The sequence below is a fragment of the Medicago truncatula genome, chromosome 4 (genome assembly GCF_003473485.1).
Source record: "Medicago truncatula cultivar Jemalong A17 chromosome 4, MtrunA17r5.0-ANR, whole genome shotgun sequence".
Classification (NCBI taxonomy): domain Eukaryota; kingdom Viridiplantae; phylum Streptophyta; class Magnoliopsida; order Fabales; family Fabaceae; genus Medicago; species Medicago truncatula.
The window spans coordinates 45,374,652-45,389,310 of NC_053045.1; the positions used below are offsets into that span (position 1 = coordinate 45,374,652).

At 34.6% G+C, this 14,659-nt stretch overlaps 1 protein-coding gene and 1 long non-coding RNA gene across 3 annotated transcripts; one reads left to right on the forward strand and one right to left on the reverse strand.

Annotated features, from left to right (window-relative positions):
* Positions 1 to 409: 409 nt before the first annotated feature.
* On the reverse strand, positions 410 to 2,258 carry LOC25493269 (uncharacterized). The gene is made up of 2 exons (XR_003011613.2): positions 1,868 to 2,258; positions 410 to 1,003 (listed from the first exon to the last, which is right to left on the reverse strand). It is a non-coding gene; the product is annotated as an uncharacterized lncRNA (long non-coding RNA).
* On the forward strand, positions 2,258 to 6,230 carry LOC25493270 (ubiquinol oxidase 2, mitochondrial). Of its 2 annotated transcripts, XM_039833463.1 has the most exons (5): positions 2,258 to 3,093; positions 3,208 to 3,336; positions 3,833 to 4,321; positions 5,886 to 5,994; positions 6,034 to 6,230. In XM_039833463.1, the coding sequence occupies exons 1-4, from the start codon at positions 2,734 to 2,736 to the stop codon at positions 5,943 to 5,945; spliced, it is 1,038 nt and encodes a 345-aa protein (XP_039689397.1). In that variant the 5' UTR covers positions 2,258 to 2,733; the 3' UTR covers positions 5,946 to 5,994; positions 6,034 to 6,230. The 2 variants fall into 2 exon arrangements, with proteins under 2 accessions (XP_039689397.1, XP_013457190.1); XM_013601736.3 differs by having other exon boundaries at positions 5,886 to 6,222.
* The last annotated feature ends 8,429 nt before the right edge of the window (positions 6,231 to 14,659 follow it).

A 14,659-nucleotide genomic window follows, 5' to 3' on the forward strand; every position in this document is an offset into this window, starting at 1 on the left:
TCTTCTTTTGGTGTTCGTTTGGTTCACATTGAAAGATCATCTTCGGTCAATCGCATATTCAATCAATAATTTGGACATCAACGTTACAGATCCATAAAATAGATATTCTGGTGATTTAGATTTTATCATATTATTTGTAAGCATTTTGTCGTTGTATGCTATTAACTTGGGTGTTGTGAGTTTGTTTGTAGATATGTTTTTAACGATGTTGATCATGTTATTGTATCTGATGTATTCTATCAATTTAAATGAATGAATATCGTTTTGTCTTTGTAAAAAAAAAAAGTTTTATGCCTCACTTAATTTTGAAGCTTATTAGGTTGGCCCCAGTGGCGGAGCCAGACATAAATGTTTGGGGTGGCCGTCATGCCGCCATCAAAGTAAACTAAAATATGTAAATCATTCAAAATAAACCAAAAATCAATCATTCAAAATTTAAACTACATAATATATAAAGTCGATCATTGCATACCTAAAGACACACTTTAGGCTTTCCGAGTGACTTGAAATCATCAAAAATTGATTCAGAACTAATACATTCACTAATATCCCTTTCGATGTAAACTCACATGCTATTTGCTAAAAACTCATGTCCCATCTTGTTTCTCAACTTAGATTTGATAATTTTCATTGCTGAAAAAAACCTTTCAGTTGTGGCTGTAGAAACCGGAAGAATCATAACAAGACGCCATGGGATAGTTTTCTAAGTTTGATTGATAAGGACCTCATTTTAGATAGACTCTTCGTATTGTATCATTTTGATTTGGTGGATATTGCCAAATTGCAATACGTTTTCCTGGATCCCTTTCTAAAGAATTTTCAATGTCAACCGGATCAACTCTATTAATCTTTGAAGGACGAGACTCATTTTCTTCAATTCTTGGATTCTCATGAACTTGTTCAGGTTCGGATGAAGAAATTATAACTTCATCTCTTTGAATATCAACGGCCTTCCTCTTGAAAATAGAATCGATTCTTTGAAACTTCATTTTAACTTTTCCACCTGTTAACAACAAGAATCAAACCAACAATAAGATTACAATCAACAATAGTTTGTAACAGATCAAAGGGAACATAATATTCCAAAATCTATTTTAACAGAATCTGGAGTATGCCTACATAATTAAATTATATTCTTCAAATGCTCAACTTCAAATGACATACATGGTGTTTCAGTAGACTTCTATGCAAAAGTTTCACATCTACTACCAAGAAACTTTATAGTACATTACTTCTAAGCAGCCTTCTGTTTTAAAAGCAAGCAGCTGAATGAGTTTCTTAATTCTCCTTGCAACTTGTAAATATTGGTATTTCAAAGTTTTACATTCTTATGAAGCACTAAAGTTTTACATTTCATTAACCACATATATTTTATTTGACAGAATCAATTATAAGGTACTTCAAAGTCTCTAAAATTGATAATTGAACTTAAAGTGAACCAACACTTGAAAAAACCATAAACTAATAGCTAAAAAGCAAATAAACAGAGTCTCTAAAATTGATAATTGAACTCAAAGTGAACCAACACTTGAAAAAACCATAAATTGAACAATCAGAGGTAACTAAAGTCTAGTTTATTATATAATCTAATTTAACGATCTTTATTACCGTCGATATGACCCGTGCGTCGCACAGGTCGAAAGTCTAATTTATTATATTTTTTTGGTAACAAAAGTCTAGTTTATTATTTAGATTTAAACTTTGGTAAAAAAAAAAAAGGGTTATGTTTCATAAACATCCCTAGGTGGCATCAAATTGATGTACACCCCCTGACTGTAACATTTTTTTACTAAAAAGTCAAAATAATAATAAAATAAAATAAAAAATTAAAGAAAATAAAAGTAAAACAACCACTCTCTCCTCTCACCTTCCTGCCTCCTTTGTGTCTCCCCTGTTCCTCTTCCTTCTCTCCAAAAACGCCACCAACAACAATATTTTCAACCACCCAAAAACCAAGTGAAAATCCTGTCTTATGTTTTTATCTTCAAGCATTCGGTGCTCCGTCATCGTCGTCTCCGCCGACCTTTCAATTTGATTCAAATCTTTCCTTTTCTCAAGCACAATCAATGGCCCCTCCTCTTCTGATGCAAAACGTGGGTGGGACTTGGGTGTCTGTGATGGAGAATATGGTGAAAGAAAAGAGGAATATGGTGATGAATTAATACAGTCATGATTGGAGATTGTGAGGAAAATGGTTGCCGCCGGTTGAGTGGGTTGTGAGGAGGTGGAGGAGAGAACACGACGGGGAGGGAGGAAGAGAGAGGCTTTCACGGTTCTTTCTTTTTTTCCTGTATTTTTTTTTGTTTGTTTAACAGTTCACTGTTCACATACACACAAAAAAATGTCACGTGTCGCACATTGATGTGGATGTAAAAAAATGTGTACAAATGAAGTGTGTCGACGTATGTACTAAAAAAAATTAGGTTTAAACTAGAAAAAGAATACTATTGAGTATTGACATTCCTACACCGCCTTACTCCAGTAGATGCGATTCTTATCCAAAAACTACGCGCCTTATTGCACGTCAAACTCCCTCCACAGCTTTCCCGTCATCACAACCGTCGATCACATTACTAACCCACTCAATCAACGGCTGAAAACGTTTCTTACCAATCATCACGAGAAATGCATGAAAAGGAACCCCATATATAAACACCGTTGCTTCTTCTTCGGTAACTGTAATTCCAGATTTCTTGGAAACTTATCAAAACGCGATTCCTTCGCTCTCGAAAGATGAAGCATTCAGCATTGTGTTACGTGGCTCGCCGAGCTTTGATCGGTGGCCGGAATTCTAACCGTCAAAGTTCGGCGGTTGTGAGGTCATTCGCGGCGGCAGAAATTGGACAGAAGCATCTCTACGCCGATGGCGGAAACGGAGGTTTATTTTACTGGAAGAGGATGATGTCTTCGCAAGCGGCACCGTCGAAGCCATCGGCGGAAGAGACGGAGGCGAAATCGACCGAGAAGAACGAGAAGAAGAAGGAGGAGAGTTCCGGAACGAAGAATAACGTGGTTGCGTCGAGTTATTGGGGGATTTCGAGGCCAAAGATTATGAGAGAGGATGGAACTGAGTGGCCTTGGAACTGCTTCATGGTAACGATTTTCTGAATTGAAGATTTTTTTTTTTGCATTCGTTTGTTTTTCGCTAATTCATGATTTCTATAAGTGGAATTTGACTTATGAGACGAGATTCGTTGTTAATTGTAGCCATGGGAGACTTATCAATCAAACGTTTCCATTGATCTGAATAAGCATCATGTGCCGAAGAATTTTCTGGATAAAGTCGCTTACAGGACAGTGAAGCTTCTCAGAATTCCCACTGATGTGTTTTTTAAGGTGTGTGATATACTATAGCACTTGATTTTGAAATTTCCTATTGTATGATCCATAACAAAAGAAAAGAGAAGAAGGAAGTGTTCTATGTAGCACAAACACTTCTGACGGAAGGTGTATGGTGCCTTACACTGACACATGTGATTGCATTCAATTAATTTCATTTAGTCAAATTTTTACTGTCATCGTGTCCGTGTCAATGTCGTGTTGTGTCTAGTGTCCATGTCGGTGCTTCATACAAAGTGTTTGCTATATATGAAGGGTGGTATATTTATGTGCTCTTAAGAAATTGATTTGTTTAGCAACATGTACTAATATATTATTATTTTTTTATTCCTGGAAATATGCATCGTTGATATTGCATGTCATGTATTTGCTCTAAAAAAATATCTAGATACATACTATACTAGACATTGTAGGTTCATCACAAAATTTTGTTCTGACGTCTTCATGGAAATTGTCTCAATTGTTATTCATAATAATCCATGAATATTTTCAGAGACGTTATGGTTGCCGTGCAATGATGCTTGAAACAGTTGCAGCTGTCCCTGGAATGGTTGGAGGGATGCTGTTGCACCTCAAGTCACTCCGAAAATTTCAGCATAGTGGTGGTTGGGTCAAAGCATTGCTTGAAGAAGCAGAGAATGAGAGGATGCACCTAATGACTATGGTAGAACTTGTGAAGCCGAAATGGTACGAGAGATTTCTGGTTCTTGCTGTACAGGGAGTTTTCTTCAATGCATTCTTTGTACTTTACATACTTTCCCCAAAGGTGGCTCATAGAGTTGTTGGGTACCTTGAAGAAGAAGCTATACATTCTTACACTGAGTATTTGAAGGACATTGATAGTGGTGCAATTGAAAATGTTCCTGCTCCTGCCATTGCAATAGACTATTGGAGGCTTCCCAAGGATGCCAAATTGAAAGATGTTATAACAGTCATTCGTGCTGACGAGGCTCACCATCGGGATGTGAACCATTTCGCTTCAGTGAGTGTTCTTTATCACTTGTATAATTATATATTTTTCTTCACAAAACTATGCTTATTCTACCAACTTATCATCTTAAATTTGTTTACGGTATATTTGTTTCTGTGCTTCTTTTCATTTTGTCATCCTCTTGAACTTGTGATCTCAATATATTGGATCACTTTTTATTTGAAAAACAGAACATGAAAACTGTAAAATTTAGGATTGATATAAGGTAATATACACAAAGGATAATAATCTGACGGAAACCAGATTGCATTTCCCCCCAATTTCCTCTCATGCACTTCCTGGAATTCGAAAGTGTAGTGTAGGTTGTGTTGCTATGCACAAAGGGCTGCAGAAGTATATGACTACCATAAGGCATACATTTGTTTTCAAGTTTAGTCAAATAGACAGAATCAGTAGAAATTTAATTAACTTCACCCACATAATGAAGCTTTGATTATATCCAACTTTTAGGGAGGTTAGAAATTGTAAGCACTTGGGGGAATGAGGAGAGTCAAACAAGCTGGTTCTCTAGTAAGCATAGGGAAGTAGTGGGGGAGGGGAGTGATACATTGTTTTGGAGTGATCCATGAGTAGGGCAGCAAGGGGAGATCTTGAAAGAGAAGTTTGCAACGTTATTCCAAATAACAATGCAAAAGGATACCAATGTGGGGGAGGTGTGTGGAACAAGTTCAGAGAGGGGCGAAGGAAAGTGGAATTGGAGGAGAAAGCCAATCCATTGGAAGGAGTTGGTGAATGAATGTATAAGATTTGATCAACCGTGAGAACTTCAAGGGGTACTACTACTCAACAGACAAATGGGTCTAGCCACGGGTGAAGGAGGGTTATAGCGAGGGAGGAGGAGAATTAAATGAGCTGGTTCTCTTGTAAGCTTAGGAAAGTAGCAGGGGAGGGGACTGATACGTTGTTTTGGAGTAGTCCAAAGTTCAAACCCAGATTCTAAGAAGATGCAGTGATCAATACAATTATTTTAAGAGATGTTGTGGATAAGGTTTATGGAGGGATGGCCGAGCATATACATGTGTGTGTGTGTGGCATAATTATGTTTTGGCCTAGGGGGACATTATGGAGAGATAATTGCAGCCAATTTGATGCCGATATCAGTGGCTGTTTCTTGAGGGAGTAGTTTCTGTTTTATTGTGGAAGAATGCCAAAATCGAATTGTGATGTTACACATTAGTTTTCGTTTGGTTTTATTGTAGTACACCTTATTTTGTGTATTGGATCTCGTTTGGAGGTTGCTTGTGAGGCATTCTGCACATCTTGTGCATGTCAGTAATGCATTTCATTTTGCTTTTGCAAAGAAAAAAAAATTGTAATCACCTAGGAAGATGACACATACTCAAAGAGTAAGATGCATTTTGTGGTTTGATTTGTTCTTTTAGGCAAGTTCCAGTATTGCCATGTTTTATGCTGAGAACTTAGTTTAAAGAAAGTGGCTATTCATAGTTCGTTATCTCATGTTGTACATTTTTTTTTCTTTTTCATAATAATGCTGGCCATTGGTTTTGCATTGGTGTTCCCTGTTTTTATAATACAATTCCGTTCTTTCATGCAGGATATCCACTTCCACGGTAAAGAACTGCGGGACGCACCAGCTCCTCTTGGTTATCATTAGGGCTTTACTGTCATGAATATAAAATTACTCATTTAGTTTGCATTACGAAACCTATAAGCATCCCTTAAAATAGAAAGAAGATGAAGATACCTATAAGCACCAATATTTTGATTATACAGAATTCTTATGCTTTGATCATACGTTTGGATGGCATTATACTACATATACCGTTTGTACTACTTTTTTGTTGTTGTAAAGAGCATGCTGATTAGACTATGTATACTAATGACTCTATAGAACCCACCTAATTTGAAAACCATGTTTAATGTGAGAGTTACATTGTTACTGTTCTCTTGATAAGATCTGGAACATAACTGGGTGAAGGGGAACTATTCGTCGGTCAGTTCATTAGTTTTGAAAAGGGTAAAGATACACCGAGGAAAAGTAGTCCCCACGGTTTGTAATTCCCAGCAACTGAACAAAAGCCAAATATCCCTCTAACAGGGGGATGATGGGAATATTCAGAGTTCTTAGAGGTTGAGTTATTCCTATCATACAATTAGTTTAGGACTTCTTCCACTGCCAGAACGGCAGACTACTTCGACACAGAACGATGGATAGCTATAAATTAGTGTTTGATGGTTGGACAAGTGAAGCCACAGAAACAAAGCTAGTGGGAACTTTTAGGTCGATAAGGTGTATTTTGAAGAGGAGATAACAAGTTTGAAGCTATGATTGATTTACAAATTGAACAATTTGTGTTTTCATTATCTTGATACGTCTTTTATGTTGAATCTCCAGAAAATATTTCCTATAAATGAGTATATAGCCTACAACTTCCAACTTTCAAATAATGTTTTGTCGTGTGGATGTTGTGAAGGTTATTTTAAGTGGAAATCTTCTGACGCTTTAACCTCTGATGAATGAATCTGGGTTTCTTAGTATGCTGAATTAACAACCTTCAACAGGGTTGTTCTTATACGGATACAAGCTAACTATGTTTTCATTCTTTTACAAGGGCGTCACGTAAGCTCTTACTTGCGTGTTTTTGTCACCTGAGTGTATATGCAATGTAGTCATCATATACGAGAGTACGAATTTCCATTGGTATTTTAAGGCAAAGTAAAAACCATAATAAATCAATGGAATTTGTTCCAGCAGAAGGGACCAGTCTTTTACACCGATTTCATGTAGTCGTCATATATATATATATATATATATATATATATATATATATATTGTTTTGAACAGCATCTAGTCGTCATAGTCATAATCCGTATTAAGGAAATCACCACTTTTGTGACTGTTGGATTAAGATCGAACGACACAAATTTTTAGTATATGGTTTTAGTTTATTTAAAATATATTTGAAATTTGGACCGTCTGATCTGAATCCAACAATCATCGGCATGGTGACCATGTGAATGTGCGTGTAACTCTATTTTCAAATTTAGTGTCAGATGATACCTCAATTACATCCGATGAAGCGAATTGATGGAAAAATAAGAAATATAATTAGTTTCGTATGTTATTTGAAGACAACATTTTCTTTACCATAAAAGTGATATATATTGTTCATTCATTTAAAACATGATTTTTTTAAGATTAAAGTCAAGTAAGTATTAAATACTACTTAGAAGATAATTAAAAAATAACATTTCATATATATACAACTAAAAAGAACTTCGTTTTTTACTATTTTTGTAAGCAATAAACATGTACAAATACACCATTTTTACCCCTAAAAAATACATCATTTTAAATATAAATTCACCTCTTGTTTACCTCTTTTGATGGCATATAAAAAACTCTTAATTTCTTAGCCAATATTCTAGATTATTCAATTTAAAAACCACGTACTATTTCTTCTATTGAATACCTCCTTTCTAAATTATAGGCCACTTTACCTTTACACACAGATTAAAAAATATAGTTGATCATCGTGAGCTTAACTCGGTTGGTTGAAACAATGCACAAAATATGCAAGGTCTGGGGTTCAAACCTTGGCCACTACCAAAAAAAATTAAAAAATATAGTTAATAATGTACGAGAAATAAAAATTATAATTTATTTTATAAAATTATCGTCTACTATTAATGATATGTTAAAAATAAATTAATAAAATTAGAAGAAAAACAAAGTATATTAATAAAAGGGAAACACTCCTCTCGAAAGAAAAAAAATAATCGATAAGTTTTAGGTAGAAAAAATTGATTTTTAATGTTTCAATGTGATAAGTTCTAAGATAAAACTTCAATTTTAACTCAAGATGTGTCCCTTCAAAAAAAAAAAAAAAACTTAAGATGTGTAAAGTTTTATGTGGAACAATTTTTGATCAAACCTTCTCTCTGTCTAACTCAAGATTATGAGGGTTTTTTTTCTAAGAATTGAAGGTTAACATAACAAATAAATTAAAAAGTGATTTTGGTTCTTGGATGTGGAACGAATAGATATAATAGTTTCTAAAATTGTCTTTGATCGTGCATTTTGTGAATCAAAATAATCTATAACGTTAAAATAGTATGTAAACGTTGATATTAACTTTTTAATATATGACCTGTTACGACAATAAATATACTGAACACAACTATAACAAAATAAATTAACGAAATATTTTAACATAAATAACTATTTTGACTAAGATTAATTTGAAATTTCGATATATATATATATACACTTTGAAATATGAAATAATACATTTTAAGGGCTATTATCCCAATTAAAATTACGAGTGAATACACAAATTCGTCCCTGGATTTGCACGAATCGGCCAAAAACGTCCCCCAATTAGTCGAATGCACGCTTAGTTTCTGAATTTAACAAACGTCAATCAAATTAGTCCCTACGTCCATTTGGGGCGTTAACGGTGATGACGTGACTGTTAATGTAACACCCTACTTCTATTAAAGCAATTAAACATGCGAATAATACATTTATTCAAGAAATAGAGGCTACGCCACATTCAAAATTTAAAAACCAATAAACATGTATATAACATCAACAGTCGCGGCGGAATATAAACCAGAGTAAATTCAAATATACATGTTATGAATAAATAAATTACATCAACATAGGTACATCTCAAAAATCCCAACAAACGGGTCATTTCCAAACATAACAAAACCAAAGATAACCTAATCTAGACCGACACAACGAAGCCTAGATCAGAGCCGACTAATTCTAAACACCGATATCGGAGAAAGCTCCAGATATCCACCAAGCACAAGAACTCACCAAGCAACTAAACCTGCACAACGTCTACCCATCCATACAGATAGGCAGGCGGTCCATAACAGATCCACTGGGGGTAAGTATTACATTATCATAATCCAAATAACAGGTAACATGAATATTTCAAGATAAACATCATGCATTTGATCAATAATAATCACACATTAATACTTACATCACATCCCAATATCTCGCATCAATAATCACCAATCACATGTGTCATGAACAAATATCAATTCACAGTTATTCATACACAATCACCAATCATATACATCATGAACAGTCACCAATCATAAGCCATGAACAATCATTAATCATATTTCATGAACAATCACCAATCACATGTATCAGGAACAAATATCAATTCACAAATATTCATTCACAATCATCAATCACAAACATCATCAATAATCATTCATCTCATTTCATCATCAATCACATATTTCACATAAGACTCATGTTATGATATGCACTTATTGACACATAAATGCATGTGGTACCAAATCTCAACAAGGTCGTCACCTTTCGATGCCACTTGCACATCGTATGTAAGGCTCACCTCTGCCTTACAATAATCTCGAAGTAAAAGAGCTCAACCCTTTTACAGCAACATCGACTATGATGCATGGACATGTATAAAGACTCGATAATGCGACAACAATCCACAATTTTCTCCACAATATATAGGACAACATCCAATTATATTGTTCATCTCCACATCATTTGCATTATCAAGAAAACATGCCCATACACAAATAAATCATAAGTATTCACCATCACACATCAACATGATTATCAATAATCAACAATGTCCTTTAACATCAACTATCACATATAGTTTCACCATTTCAAGCATTCTCATATTCCAAGTAATAGGGAAAACAACATCTCATGATAAATATCATATTCAACATCCACAATTCATCATACATAAACATGACTATCAATAATCAACAATGTCATTCAACATCAACTATCACATATAGTTTCACCATTTCAAGCATTCTCATATTCCAAGTAATAGGGAAAACAACATCTCATGATAAATATCATATTCAACATCCACAATTCATCATACATAAACATGACTATCAATAATCAACAATGTCATTCAACATCAACTATCACATATAGTTCACTAATTCAAGCATTTCTCACATTCCAAGTAAGATAGCATACATATCTCATGATAAGCATCATATCCAAAATATAATCACTCATTCATACAACTTCACTTAGTCATACAAGAATAATCTCAATAACTCACAAGACAATTTGTTAAAGAAACATTTCCGACAAAAATCCAAATCATGTGGCAAACGGCCAACATTGATAATTTTCAAAGTTAGGCAACTTATTTAAGTTTGAAATCCTACAATTCAATCTTAATCAATCATGTAGTCAAGGACTCAAGCCACTTACAAACTATTAGAATTTAGTTCAAAGGATAGCTTAAGTTCGTATGAGAAGTTCCAAGACAAAACAACATAAGAATCCACGAGACCCCTTTCTCACAAGGTTAAATCTCTCATAAAAACACCCCTAGATGATTAGGATAAAGTCCCTATACTTAGAAATAAGTTTGGAAACAATTGGATCAAAGAAAATTGCATTTTTAAGGTTTCTAGGCTGCCAAAATCGATTCATGATTCGTAAGATCGCTTCATGATTTTGACAGCATCAGACTGAGTAGAAAAATTTGATGTTGCTGTCAAAATCGCCTCATGATTTGCGAAATCGCTTCATGATTCGTCAACACCAGGCTATGCAGAAAATTTATTGTTTCTGTCAAAATCACCTCACGATTTGTAAGATCGCTTCATGATTTTGACAGTAGCAGACTATGCAAAATTCAACTTCTACGTTTTCGCGCATAAAAATCAAACCGTTAATCCGTTTTCGATGCCGTTTTTGTCTACATGCTCCTAACAATTAACACTATCATAATGCACAGAAAAATCCCAGTTTTACCAACCTCAAATTCATTTTACAAACCTCACACAAACACTCATTTTCCAAAACGGTTAACAAATGAATTTTCAAACGAAACTCCCGTTTTCTCCCAAAACGACTCGACTATCACAATCACAACATGAAAACAGAAATTCCATCAAGTTTAACTCATCCAACCACATAGACAACTCAGTCAACAACTTTGTATATCAAATTTCATTTTGGTCTTTCACATGACCATCTAGCACAACTTCACCAATACAAACAACTTATTTCATAAAATGGAATACCCATGTTATCATTCAACAACAACAACATATCTACTTCAACAACACTTCATTTAGACATAAATTCAACCATAATTCAACAACATAATATTTCAATCCAACAATATGAGCAAAACTCATAAGTACCAATTTTCACCAAACAACAACAACAACTTATTTCACAACAACAGATTATGAATCATGCATACCCAAGCCATGAATTAGCATCCATAACATCACTTAACAACAACATCTATTGATCATGAAACTTATCACAATTCATCAACAACCATGCATAATTCACCAATTGAGCATAATTTACAAACTACCCATTTTCATACATCATGAACTTGCAATTTCATCATCAACAATTCATTTAACATCAAATTAACATATTCAAACATATCTCTACAACATAAGCACGAATTTCAAAGATTGGGTTCATGATAATCACTTATTCCCATAATCAATTATGCATAGAACAAGAGAAAAAGAATTAACCAAATGATTATGATAAAGACTAACCCCCTTACCTTAGGTAATGATTAATCCAAACTTGAGCTTCACTTTAGCTCCTAAATCCTTCAATCTTCAAGTTTCTCCCTTTCTCTAACCCTTGTTCTTCCTTTCACTCACTTCTCTCTCTACCTCTCTCTAGAAAAATTTTATGAAGTGAATGAAAGATATTTTCTATGACAAACCTAATGTTATCTCTCTTAATGGGCTCAATTCTAAATTCTAATGGGCCTAACTCATTCTAACATAACTCTAAAAAGTTTCTATACACTCAACGGTAATTACTAACAACGGTAAAATATAACCAACGGTCATTAACGGTAAAAACTAATCACTACACTAGTAACTTAGTAAAATAAGGGTTCTCACTAAATATTAAAATAATTCTCACCAAAATTACCATTTTACCCTCATCCGCCAAATGACCAAAATACCCTTCTAATACGGTAATCTATGTAAATGCACCCAATGACAATTAAATACACACAAGCTCAAATAATCACACACAAACACATAATAAAAGTAATTAAAATAAATCTAGCTAAAAATCGGGCTGTTACAGTTAACATCTCAGACGGGATGCCATGTCAGACGCCACATAAGCAGGGACTAAATTGATGTATAATGACAAAAAATTTCAAGGATGAAATTGATTGATTTCAAAAAATATTTTCTAATACAGTCCCTATTAATTTTTACTTGCTATCAAATTGATCCCTGAATTATTTCAAAACAACGTCAAATAAGTCCTTGAATTATATAAACATATTTCCAAGTTGATCCTTGATGCATATATTTGCAGCAAACGTATTAAAAATGACAAAACATACAACTTTATCCTTTAAAATATCATTAAATAAGTCATATCTCTTAAGTTTGAAATATTACATAGGCAAAAGCAACTCAACTATAAGTCATATCTCATAAGTCATAAGTCATAAAGGATGTTCTTAAATATTACATAGCCAAAAAGAACCCAACTAGATGGCATAATGTAAACAAAGTAAAATATTCCAAAAAGCACAATTTAAGCATGCATCAAGCTTCACTTCTTTGGAAAGTCGGGGGTTGGGATAAACTCCATGAACTTAGGTTGACTTGAACCGGATGGACCATAATTTGGATATGGCACTCGAACAATGTCAGGTGCAGGACCCCTCACTGGTGTTTGCTTAGGCCTCTCATTTGAAATAACTGGACCTCTAATGCCATACCTCTTTGCAGGAACACACTGCAACAACAGTTTCAATCATATCAGTCCATATTTAATAAAAAATTCAATCAAGTTAGTCCCTGAATTTCCACACTTACTAGAAAATCGATCCTTAGAATCTAACATTCATACCTGTCTAAGCACTGCTTCATTTGCAACACCATTGACATCATTTTGTCCCTGAATTGCAACATTTCCAACACTGACATTTTGTGCAGTTTGTCCATCATTTCCAGCTACAACATGTCCAGGATTAACATTTTCAACATTTTCTGCAACACCTCCACCATTTTCAGCAACATGATTTTCTGCATTTCCTGGTACATTTCCAACATTTTCTGCATTCTCTCCAACATTTTCTTCTTCTGGCTCAGTATCAATCCAATCTTTTGGTCTCCTAGCAACACCTTGCTTATTACATCCTCTTAAATTATGACCAATCAATCCACACCTTCCACATTGAGTGTCATTGTAAGTCCTCTTCATTTGACTCCCACCAACAGGTTCCTCATTGCCATCTTTTCTCCTGTTCTTCTTTGGTCTTCCTGCAGCCCTTCTCACCTTTGGTGTCACAGGTTTTTCATAAGGAGTTGGTTCCCAATATATTTGAGAATTCACTGGTTGAATAAAGTAGTTATAAGTTGCCCTATATGATCCAAGGGTCAACCAAGCATGGCAATGTTCTTCTGGCTTTAAGCCTCTCAGAGCAAGTGCTGAACATGCATGCATACATGGCATTCCTGTGAATACAATCAACAATACAGCCAATGTAAAATACAACATTCAAACATTTACAACATTCTAAGTATATCAAATATAAACCAATAAAATAAGTCTAAAAATGCAAGATTTACCTGTTAATTGTGACCCCAGCCCCTCTTGATTGTCTTATTGGCCTTTTCCTTTTTGGTGCTACAGTTTGTTTTTCTTTCCCTTTTTGTGCTCCTTTTTTTGCCCTGAATTTGTAACCCCTTTTCTGGTGACATTTTCTTCAATATGAGTTTCTTGTTGTGTCACTGTTTCTTGAGGCTGTGTTTCTTGAGTAGCTTGAGTAGCACCAACAGTATCTACTTGAGTAGCTTGAGTTTCTTGAGTAGCACCAACATTACCAACATTGTCCTCTTCATCACCAACTCTGTTTTGCACATTAGCAACCAAACTTTCTATAACACTTCTTTCTTCAGCAGTAAGTATGTCAACATCCATAACATTGCATGGTTCAGCTTGAGTTTGCATACTTCTCAGAGATTCTTCCATCACTCTCTCAAGCTCTTCCCTTTCTTCACTTGATAATGGCACAATTTCAACCTCACTTGTATCCACCACATGATGTGCATATATGTCCACTTCATTCCCATTAGCCCTTGCAACTTTCACCATATCCAAAAAATCCTTATCTGTTGTCAATGGATTCAAGCATATATTAAGATCTTCTTCAACACCTTTGAACGGCTTGAAGTACCACAACTTAGATACTTTGAAGTAGCCTCTACAATGCTTCACCGTCTTCTCAATGTCCCACAAAGAAAGCACATCAACCACCATTTTTTCCCACACACAAATTTCACCACGAACATAATTTAGCCTCCGATACT

Excerpts from the sequence above, each read along its gene's own strand:
- LOC25493270 (XM_039833463.1), top strand. The coding sequence starts at position 2,734 with ATGAAGCATTCAGCATTGTGTTACGTGGCTCGCCGAGCTTTGATCGGT. Across the intron at positions 3,094-3,207 it reads GGCCTTGGAACTGCTTCATG|CCATGGGAGACTTATCAATC; the intron begins GTAACGATTTTC and ends TGTTAATTGTAG. Across the intron at positions 4,322-5,885 it reads ATGTGAACCATTTCGCTTCA|GATATCCACTTCCACGGTAA; the intron begins GTGAGTGTTCTT and ends TCTTTCATGCAG.